Genomic DNA, 12,112 nt, shown 5'->3' with positions numbered 1-12,112 from the left:
GCCAAGAATCAATGAATAAATGAAGGAATTGACAAGGTGGCAGAGAATGTAAGTATTGGGAAGCAGTGGGAAAAAAATCCTATTACTTCTAGATGGTCCCTTCTGTCTCTTCTCTTAAAATGGCTGTTATATCTCTCACTATTACCATTAAGATATATGTATTTTCTTACAATCAAATTAGCTGTTCACACTTGCATTAAGATGTGTGTTTTTAAATAATCCATCACTTATTTATGGCCTCAATGTCTCCTCAGTGTAGTTAACACACTAATTGGATATTTGTTGAGTGAAAAACTGCACTTATGTTTACTCTACCAATCTTAAGACTTGTATCATTTTGATTTCTGGAACATTCCCTGAGAGGCTTTGGTGTTGATACTTCTGGCATGCTCCACATTGCTAACCTTGTTTTTAAAAATATATGTGTCTGCAGATGTCAAGGAGAGAGGCCTCTTGAAAAAGACCTTGACAAATTAGTGATTGAAAGGTTATTATATTTAACCTATCAGCCACCTCCCAAGGTGTGTGCTGAGTCAACACCAACTCTCAATTACAGGCTTTGTTTGTCTGTTTTAACACAAAGATTGACCTTTAGTCAATGGTACACACACGCACACAATGCCCGCCAATTATATTACTGATGGAAATGGATCTTTTTTTTTCCTGCTGCAGCCAGTGAATTCTTTCGTGATGTTTCTTCTAAGAATCACATTCTACACTTTTAATCATCACCAATGAGTTCATCGAAATCGAAGAGAATGGTTCCATGAAGCTGGGCTGCTCCTGTCGACCAATGATGCTGTTACACATGGCTGTGATTTACACAGGCAATTTCAGAAACCAATACCTCGGGGCGCCCTGGAACCAGCCCTTCCAGGCCATTCCCCAGGCGATGATTTAAACCCCTGTCCTGTACTTGCCATTGTGGAAAGTGTGAAAATGTATCATGTGCTCTGTGACCTTGAATATAAACATTCATCGTCAGGAACTCACTGCATGCCGAGTGCCTTGCATCTTTAATGGGGAAAACTCCCTCATCAGTTGAGAGAGGTAAACAGGTATTCATTTTGTTTGCAGGGGATCTATTTATCCTTCTTTGGCGCCATGTGCTAGTGAGGGTGGATGGTAACTGTCAGCATTGTGGTGTCACGGGGTCAGGCGGAGGACTAGGACATTTACGGAAAGCGGGATGCTTGGCATTCCTCTGTGGGGATGGAGAGGAAGGTGGCTGTGTGCTTTGTTTGTCAGGAATGAACATCTTAGGTGAACAAGCCCCAGGGAGGGATGGCAGGGCTCAACCCAGAGCAGGCTGTCACTTCAAAGGATTCTTATCTTTGTAAATCAGTCAAGGATCCCTCTGCCTTCACAAGCACCAGGGGCACACACACATACCTTCTCCTGACAGCCGATGTGGGACTGTATAGCAAAGCTGACAGACAATCAAACAAGTCAACCAAAGGTAACATGAGGGGAAGACACAAGTGACTTGGAGATGTCTTTGGCTTTGAAGGAATCCCTGGCATTTCAGCAACAGGATCTATCACTATCTCTTCATGCCACCAGCTGTTTTAGAAACACCATGAAAGGTACAAAAAAAGGATTTGCCAAAACTGTAAATGAAACCTATAGCTTTTCTTCCCAACCCACATCCTCACTCCTCCACCCCTCTCCCTTTCGGGGTAAACTCAGAAACAGAAATAACTACCTATTATTAATATTCAGGGATGTAAAATGGCAATGATTTATAGCACCATACTGTAACTGCTTGCGGAAACAACATAAAATTGCACAGGTCTGCTGGAAAATATAAGTGTGACTGGGGTGACACGTTTATTTGTGTAGGAACATTAGTCATCCCACACCAGAGCCCAGAGCCCTTTCCTGTGGAACAACCAAGGAGGGCTGGGGAAGAGCAGTGAGACTCGAGGTGCCTGAAGGCCTGTTTATTTCGCTCACATGCAATGGGATCCCCGTGATGTCAGGGGGAAAATCGGAAACAACAACAATGGAGTTTTTGGAGATCCAGGTCCTATTGCCCGATTTGCCAGTCGCTATTAGATCCAAGGACAAAATGATGAATTTCTCTAGGCCTCAGATTAATTCTTGGTAGAGAAAGAAGCCAGCAAGAGCCCCCTTAAAAGGCCCACCACCGTCTCCTGCCTGTATGGTCCTGTAGGAGTCATAATGAAGATATAGATATAGATGAAAGGCACTTAAAAAGTGAAAGTACTAGAAATTTAAGGAATCACTGTGAATGAATCCCTCTGTTGGCATTCGTAATTCACTTCCCAAGTCTGTTTTGTTTTATTGGGGTTTCATTGTCTGCCTGTTTTCTCATTTGCAAAGTGACCAAAATACATCTTATGTTCCTCCTTTCCCTCCAAGATTATCTGGTGTCCTCTGAACAACCTTAGCAGATGTGAGGGCACCAAAGAGGGACAGATAAAAGAAGAGATCAGTCGTGGCAAGAAGCAATCTGTGTCAACCAAAATACCCCAGATGGTCAGCTAATCTGACACCCTCTTTGCTTTAAAGAGTGAGAGACTGGAGTCCTAATAGGTCAAAATATTCAGTCTTCCTGGTAGTAAATGGTTTGGAGGCTTTAGATTTTCTTTCTTAACAACCTCACCCCCATGTTTGTGCTCAGCATTTCTATTATTCTCATCAGGTTTGGTTTGTCTTATAAGAAAATTATTTATCAGCCACTATCTTCAGCACAGCCTAGAACCTTTATTTCTTCTGGCTCTCTGTCCTAGTACAGATTTCTCTATTACCTGTACTATTGTCTCTCCAATGTCCTTGCATCTCCCCAATAAAATTATACATTCTTTGAAGAAGAGGTCATATTTTTCTAATGTCCCTATATTTATGTCTGCTATGTCACCTCTCTGTGCCTCCCTGACCAACTCCCATCCCTGATATTCCCACTTGAGGTTATAATGCTGGAGATGCTCGGAATATAGTGACTGAATTAGCATCAATAAGAAAATCCAAATTCCTAAGCCTAGGCTTCATACCCCCCTGTGCTGGACACTAGATAAGACAAATAATGATAGAAGCCTAAGATGCCATCCAAATCCTCTCCACAGGAAAGCTGTTTAGGCTGCAAGGAAATAATACCAAAGAGACCTGGTTGTGTAAGAAGGAATGGCGAACACCAGGACAAGTAAACATAAAATATCTATTAAAACCACACACACACACACACACACACACACACACACACACTTAAAAGGTTACTGGGAGTTTAAAATTTAAAAATTGCAATGAGAAGTTTATATCATATGTAGAAGCAAAACATATCACACTCACAGAAAGGGGGGCAGGGCGGTGATTGGAAGTATACAGTGATAAGGTTCATAAATTCTTCATGAAGTAAAGAATATACTTTGAAGATAGATTTCCATAAGTTAAAGATGTATATTATAATATCTAAAATAAGCACTAAAAGGCATAAATAAAAAGTCGACAGAAAAGACAGATGAGACTACCAAAAATTACTTCATGTAATCAAAAGGCAGATAAACATGAAGAGAGAAACAAAGAGCAAATGTAACAAATGGAAGTCAACACCAAGATAGATTCAAATAACAACATTAATTAAATGTACATATGATAATTAAATGCAAATGCATTAAGCACTCCAATTACAAGGTAGATAGTATCAGCTTGGATGAAAAGCGAGGGTGGACTATATGTTGTTTGCAAGAATACAGAATATAGATTAATGCATAGATAGGATGGGGACACACATACCACGCAAACACAAAACATAAAAAAGCTGTTATGGTCAAAATAGAAACTGCTCCAGGATATAGTCAACAAAAGGTATACAAGATCCCAAAAACTATAAATGAACTTATAAGAATATCTAAATAAATGGAAAGATATGCCATATTCATAAATAGGAAGAATCAATATTGTTTAGATGCCAATTCTCAGCAAACCAAGCTATAGATTGAATATAGTTATAATCAATATCCGAGCAAGATTTTTTTTTTGTAGAAATTGAAGCTAATTGTAAAATTGATTTGGACAAGTACAGTTAACTAATTTCTGATAAGGGATTTAAAACAATCTGAGCTAGAACAATCTTAGTAGTATAAGGAAAAATAATCCAATTAAAAATGGGTAAAATACTTGAGTAGACAACATTCCTAAAAATGATAATCAAATAATCAATAAGCACATGAAAACGTGTTCAGCATTATCAGTGACCATGTAAATGCAAATTAAAACCACAATGAGATACCATCCTGTAACCACCAGAATAACTAAAAAGGTGAAGATTGACAATACTAAATGTTGTGAAAGATTTAGAACACCTAAGCTCCCTATCTTGTTAGTAGGAATGGAAAATAGTATATCACGTTTCGAAAACTATTCAACAGTTTTTTGCAAAGTTGCATATAACTGACCAGCAATCCCCTACTAGGTATTTCTCCAAAAGAAATAATGCCCACCAAGATTCTACAAGAATGTTCATAGCAGGTTTAAATAAGGGGGATGAATTACTGATACCTGTCATAACAATGTAGATTTTAATCTACTTGAACTTCTACCTGTCTTGGTGACCTTCCAATTCAAGGTAGACAGACACTGTGTAAAGGACTGAGGAAGAGCATCACTCTCGATTTGTAGCTCTGACTTGCAGCCAGCTCTAACTCCTGCTGGGCAAGGGAAAATAGGGAGACAGAAGCTACGAGGGGCCCTCTGCGATCAATTCTGGAGGCTGCAGCTCTGGATCTGGGAACTCAAGAGGTTACTTTGTTAGCTCTCTGGTCCCACACACTAGGCTGGGCTAGTGCCTCACTTGGGTCCATTCGTTAAATGTGGTTCCCAAACTGGCTGACCTTCAAACATGCCTGGGGAATGTGGGCAAAAGTAGAGTCTTAGGACTAGACCATTGAATCAGAATTTTGGGGTGAGGAACAGACAACTATAGAAAAATAAGGTTTGCTAGATGTTTCCAGTGGTCATTTCAGTCTGGCAATCACTGGAACTTTTCACAGGAAGGTTAATGCCCATTGCCCACTTTGGGTGCCATAATGGGTGAATTCGATTAAAGTTATCAGTAGGTCTTCAGGCACACATCTTTCTATACACTGCCCCCCCCCAAAAAAAAAAACATTACTCATGAAAGATTAGGTTGCATTTTATTCCCATTCTGTCTCCCAGCCTTCAAAGAGGAAATGTAGACATGACAAGGAAGTAGAGAGAGAAAAAGAAAAAAAAGTAGTGGGATGAAAAAAAGCAACAATGAAAGAGATATTAAGTGGTTGAGCAGAAATGTGAGCATAAAGAGTAGAACTCACTACAAAGGTCAAACAAGAATTTGAGTCAGGTCTACACAACTGGCAACCTAAGGACAGATGTGTCTAATTTTGTGTTATATTTTGACCCAGCTTAATTATATCTATTTGACCCGGTTCAATTATATTCCATCACTGACTTCAAAAAGAATATTCAACATGCAAAGCTGAGGTGCCAAATTCATTTAAGCTGTTGCTACATGCTGTTCAGCCTTCCTTCCTCTCTCCGCTGGTTACTACTTAACTCTTTGCAACCCAGTCTCTGTATGCAAAGCAATAAATCTTAAATCTGTTCTCCCAGTGACTACCAGGAGGGGGGCAGCTCATGATCTCACTCATCATTCCCTTTTCAAGTCTGTCCTTCATGACCACACTGCAGCATTTGAACCCATTTACACTCCCTTCTTCTTGAACATCTGTGCCCTCCTGGATCTAGCCTGTTCTGTCCCATTCCTTCCTATGGCCAGCATTTGCCACTAAGTCTCACTCGGTGATCAATGCTCCATGCTCAACATGAGCTAAGAGTGGGACCAGATTCTGCCATCAAGAATATCAGTGCAGGATGACATCTTTCTTCCTCTACAATGTGGCCTCTTTCCTGGATCCATGATAATAACTAATCATGTCCCCGCTTTAGGCATAAACTTACCTTAAGTTCCCTTCTGCTCAGATCTTGTCTGTTCTCTAGTTTTTCCCTACTGGTATCAGCTATTTTCTCTGGAGATGCACCCCTTACTAGACCCAAACAAACACAGCCAAAACCCAACCAAACCAAACCAAACCAAATCTAGCCAAACACAGCCAAACCCAACCATACACAGCCCAAACCAGCCAAACCAAACCATATCCAGCCTAACACAGCCAAACCCAACCAAACACAGCCAAACCTAACCAAGTCCAGCCAAACACAGCCAAACCCAACCAAACCCAACCAAACAAGAACAATAGCAGTAGTAAAAAATTAGAGGTGAGATGTCTTTCACTGAATATAATCTAAATATTATTTCAGAACACATGAGCTTTGGGATCAATTTTCCTGATTTTTAAGTATTTATTTTAGACCCAGAAGGGGTTCTGAAAAGATATTCCTAGAGAGCTTCCACCTTTTGGTGTACCATACCTTGAAAGCGTCTTCTAGCATTTACCTCAAAAATGTCTGTTAGGAAGTTTACCCCCCATGTAAGGAAGTTTCTTCTTATTTTTAATATAGATAAAATACTTGAAAAATTAAAGTTTAAAGTCTGTAATACCTAGTAGATAGTGAATACTGGCAAAAAAAATGACATTTAAAAGTGAATGTGCCCACTATTACAGAATTTTAATTCAAAATGAAGGGGGGACACAGGAGGAAAGGTGGAAACATGAGCTTAGTCAATTAAACATGAATGTGTCACTCACTTGTAAATATTTTCAATCAAGAAAATAAACAAGATAACAAAGAATCTCTGTGTTTATTTAGTCATGATTCATAAGCCATTTTATCTTGGAAAAATATTTAAAGTTTTTGATAAAAGAAACATAACCTTTCAGATAAAAGTCATGCGTGTCAAAATCCTGAAATAGTGTTACATTACAAAATAATGAATAAAGAAGAGGTAGAGATGACTAAAAATAAATCACCTGTAAGCCTTATTCCTGGTATTGATCACTCTTTTCCTTTCACCACCAATGATAATTTGCTTTACATTAATCGGTGGAAATTGCTATGAACACTATTTTTATTTAGAATGTGATAAAAATTCATGAAAATTATTAGGAAAAATGCATGATGATGATTTATGCTAAGCTCACAAAAGCTGATCACTTCTAAAATAAAAGAAAACTGTACATATTTTTAAAAGATGTTCCATTGTTGTTTTTTTAAACAGGGAAAGAAAGGAGACATTTTTGTTATACGCTTCCCTATCAGCAAGCTATAAAATGATAAGTTTTTATCATCATCTTTAAGTTTTTAAAACTTACTTTCAAAATCCAGAAAAAAATGTGGATAGTTTTCAATTTCCCTGGTAAGGACTTTGAGCAGATTTCCCATGCCAGCAAACCTAGGAAAAGCAACACAAAACCAAATATCATTAGCAGTATAAAAATAAACTTCGAAAGCACTGATCATATTTGATAACTTGCATAAATACCCCTGAGCCCCATAACTGTCTTAATACCCTATAAAAAGCATCTTCATACTGGGAGATGGGTAATATCTTAACCACTATTTCCATGAAAAGAGTCAGGTATTTTAGTTATAGGCAGCAGAGGTTAGGTATAGTCTACAAAGTATTTCCCCTCCCCTCTCACTAATTCCCTGATCCCTCACAGTTAATATTTCATCTTTGCTTTGTTTCTGTTCCATTGATGCGGGAACATACCATGTCAATGGATAAGCGCAAGAGAGGGTGTTATTAAAATGTCTGTCCAGAAAGGTAAGTTTCTTAAAGTGCCCGAGGAAGAGTTCAGAAAATGTAGATGTACAACCCCTGCGACCCCTTTTAGCCTCTATTGGAGGCCACGTTTCCCACAGATACAAGTCCCAGGCAAGTCGGAGCCTCTCAAAATTTGACATGTCAGTGGTAATGAGATTGGATTCTTCATGAAATGTAAAAATGAGAAAGTATAATGTCCAAAACTTATTCTCAGTGACACTGCAGCCTACAGCATTGGCAAAAATAAATCAGACCAAAGAGAAATACAAACTTGTTACATAGCTGCAACGTCACCCTAAAAAAAGAAAAGAAAAGGCCAGATGTAGTAATTATTGAAGTCAACAGCAAAACCTCTACTGCTCTAGACAGTAACTATCCTGGGGAGGCTGCCCTCCCCCCATTCACTCAGCACTTGGTGAGGGAGGCGCCATCCGCTGTGGGTGCTGTGTGCTTTGCCAGGCATTTCCCTGGCTCGTGCCTCGGATGCCTCAGCTGGGGAGACATCAACTTGAAAAACCACTGGGCTCTAGAAGAGAACTAACTACAGGGCTACAATTTTCCAGGCGTGTGGCTTCCGAGGGTGTTCCGATACAGGAATTTCTTTAAATGCCACTGTAAGAAAGATGTGGCGAGAAGAACACACTAAAAGGACACCTCTGTGCATGAAATGAGAAAGCAAGCCATGCAGTGGGCACAGCAGGTGGTAGCATCTAGACTCTGCAATCCTCCCCGGAGAACACAAATGCTGGCAGCCACCACCTGTGACGTCAGTCACTGACGAAGCTAGCAAAGAGCCCATTTGGGGAGGCCTGCTTCCAATCCTTGCTGGCTCCCGCCGGCTATTATCCAGGGCAAGCTACTTCCCTCTCCAAGCCTCAGTTTTCTCCTCTGGAAAATAGTTAAACGTACGTATTTCATCAGCTCGTGAGGATCAACGAGATAAAACTGAAAGTGCTTAGCATAGCCCTTATGGGGACTGCTCAGAACATGCTATGTATTGTTACATGATGATCAGCCCCACCGCCACCCTCATCCCCATGATCACAACAGCCTTCAAATAATGATTGAGGAGTTTCCTAAGAAAGATACATTAGACAGGTTGTATGTGGCGCTAGGGAAGGGGGAATGATGAGGGAGATCTTCATTCAAGATCATGAAAAAATTTCTAACCATTATGGTTGTCTGAATAGTGAATTATTTGCCTTGTGAAACACTGAGCTTCTCATCACTGGTGATGTTTAAGTAGAAATATGCTATATCAACCCTTCAAAGTATTGTAGAAATGAGCTATATATTGGGCAGACAGCTGGACTGGATAATTCTTAGAACTCACCCACCTTAAAGTATATAAACGTTTTGAGCACACACACACACACACACACACACACACACACACGAGAGGCAAATGACATGCTTCTTCCTTCCAAAAGAATCTTCCCTATTCTTTCTGTTATTCTTTTCCTTTATGTACACCTCCCTTTAAGATGCTTTTGAGCAAAGGCTTGTATGGGGTAGGTTCTAGCAAATTAAAATTCGGCACTGATATAATTCATCCCTGCCACTGGGCAACTTTCACAAACCCTCTGGGTCTATAGGAAAGAATCTGTTTCCAACTTCATGACCAGTTCTAATCCAGGCTTTTCTTATAGGAAGATGATCGTGCTGCGTCGTAGCAGCCCGCCTTTCAGATGACATGCCGTAATGGAAGTTAAATATTCTTAATTTCCCTCGTTTTGTGCTATTAATGTGTCACAAGGGACCTGAGTGGCTTTAGCTTTCTCCTAAAATTCTGTCCTGTGCATGATTTTACCGTCAGAGGACCTAGGTGGGAAATATGTCAAGCCTTTAAAATTGGGGACAGACTGAAAGGAACGGACGTGGAAATACACCCAGCAGATATGAGGTGGCTGTGGACTTCTATCTGTTCAGAGGTTATTTGAGCTGGTTGCCTGATACGGTCCAATATTTTGGAACATCTAGCTTACATCAAGCAAGGCCAGTTAAGGAACTCTCACTATTCTGGATGTCTGACACCAATGACTGTGGGATGTTGCGTAGTATTAGGGGTCCGGTCCAGATGTATGGAACCTAGAAGACATTCATTTCAACTCAAGCTACTTGAATAAGTACAAAATCATTTCAACTCCTTCATGGCAAAAGTTTTTTTTAAATATATTTTTATTGATCTCAGAGAGGAAGGGAGAGGGAGAGGGAGATAGAAACATCAATGATGAGAAAGAAACCTTCATCGGCTGCACCCTGCACAGCCCCCACTGGGGGCTGAGCCCACAACCCGAGCATGTGCCCTGACCGGGAATTGAACCATGACCTCCTGGTTCATGGGTTGACACTCAACCACTGGGCCATACCTGCTGGGCAATGGCAAAAGATTTGATGCATCCTGCTTCCTCCAAGGTCTACAAGAATCCATGCAAGTATGTTCTGGTTGAAGGAATGCAAAGCGAGTTAACATCACATGGATGGTCCCTGAGTGGAGACAATGGTTGTTTGGAATTGGACCCAGGGCGCCACATAGAAAGGTCCCTCACGCCTGGGACTTCCACTAAGCCCCAGACGCATCCTCATGCCAGAGGCTGTCTACTCTTTTCTAAGTTCCTCGGTGCAGGCACAACACATTGCCATCCACCATGTTCCTAGTGAGATAGCTCAGCTAATTCACATGAAGATAATTTTTTAATATTTTATCTTGTACAGTAAAAGAATTTAAGAGATGGTACATACCATTAGAGAATACAAATACGTACATAATGGAAGTGGAGGGAAGAGAAAAGTAAGAGTAGACTAGGAAGATAAAGGTAGAGAGGCAAGGAATGACTTCTAGGCCATAAGACCTTCACATTCACTGGAGATGGCTTATCAATTCAGGCCTGAGCTTCTGAGAATCAAAGCAAAGAAGAAAAATGGGTCTCTTTCAAGATATGGTTTTCCAAAAATAAAACAAATGGAAAGTACAGCTGTAGGGAGCGACTATAGGATTAAGCCTTGGACTGACCTGCTGGCAAAGCCACAAACAAGTCCCAGCTTAGAGGGCACAGCACTCTTAGCATAATTAAGCTTGTCTTTATAAAGCTCCCTAAATCCTTCCTAGGTAGCTAATGGGCTGTGGGAGGTGCAGCAAGTGCTGCTGAAACAAGTGAAACTCACAAGAACATTGTACTATGGTGACCACTACCTTGTTTACCTCTGGCTATAGAATAAAGCCTCAATTTGCCTTCCTAGTCTCTCTGTGGCCTCAGCCAGGCACAGGAGATCGACCCAGTTTATTCTCTTTGTCTGACTTTTCTTTAATCCTTCACTGCCCCCACTCAGGCTCACTGAACCCTTGGCTGTGCTGGCCCCGCATATACAGCTTTCTATGATTAAAGGAAAAAGTGATCATGGCTATGAGATAGTTGAGAAAAAGAAATCTCCGGGTAAGAGAGTAGCTTCACACAGAGGAGGTCAAACAATAATGTGTAAACGTGCTTATTACTTAAAACTAGGGTTTTTGTAGATATTGTAAAGTTTAGGTTTACTTTAAACCACACACACACATGCCTCCCTTAGGCTCCCTAGAGGTCCTGGGACGTGATGTAGTTACTGTGCAGCACGTTGAGTGTTGTGACATCTGAATTCATTTCTGTGAGTAAGGTCTGGCTGGGGCACAGGAAGGGAGGGTCCAAGGCCTTGGCTTCCAGATGACGACGCAGGAAAGGGTTTACCAATTGGACACGTACTCATGAAGGCAGTGCAAATACTACCCGCCAGGCAGCTGTACGTATCTCTGAGTTTATTGGAAGACAAAGGTTCAGATGGTTAAGCATACTTCTGAAGATGACAAGAGAATGAAAGGGGGAGTCACATTTGATCTTGAGAGTCTGGAAACGCAAGGTGTAGGTTCTTTTCCTCACAGGAGGAGACCTGGGGCTCCAGACCCCTAGAAGGTCCCTGTTTGGGGACTTTGAGCATCCGGGGTCTGTGGAAAGTGCACACAGGATTATGTAGATGCTCATCTTTCTGGAGAGAAAGTCTGCAGTTTCTGTTAGAATCCAACGTGACCTGCTCCACACACAACGGCCTGAACAGGGAGGATATACTTCTGTAGGAATTCAGAGGAAAAGAAAACCACGTGGATGGGCTCTTTCAGGAAAGTTGGCTTATAGAAGAAGTCAACTGTCACCCAGACATGAAGGATGCTGGGAGTCTGACAAGCCCTCCAACTAGGGGGGATCAGGACTGAAGGGAACAAAAGATACAAGTTGGGAGACTCAACAAGTCTTCCAAAAACAAAAGGCTTCTCCCTCAAGGCTGATTTACTGCAAGACCATTATGAAATGAGTCGTTTCACATTGTTTTCCAAGTAGTCTAGAAAGAGGGCATTTC

At 40.9% G+C, this 12,112-nt stretch overlaps 1 protein-coding gene across 1 annotated transcript in view; it reads right to left on the bottom strand.

The window, feature by feature from the left end:
- The window catches only part of FAM49A (family with sequence similarity 49 member A), a 41,355-nt gene that overhangs the window by 16,251 nt on the left and 12,992 nt on the right, over positions 1 to 12,112 (bottom strand). The window contains exon 2 of the mRNA XM_006767561.2: positions 7,275 to 7,354. Coding sequence (XP_006767624.1) covers positions 7,275 to 7,344 — 70 coding nt within the window. The 5' untranslated portion in view covers positions 7,345 to 7,354. The remainder of the gene's footprint in view (positions 1 to 7,274; positions 7,355 to 12,112) is intronic.

This window comes from Myotis davidii, unplaced genomic scaffold (genome assembly GCF_000327345.1).
Source record: "Myotis davidii unplaced genomic scaffold, ASM32734v1 scaffold238, whole genome shotgun sequence".
Lineage (NCBI taxonomy): Eukaryota > Metazoa > Chordata > Mammalia > Chiroptera > Vespertilionidae > Myotis > Myotis davidii.
This window is presented reverse-complemented; position numbering and strand designations above follow the sequence as displayed.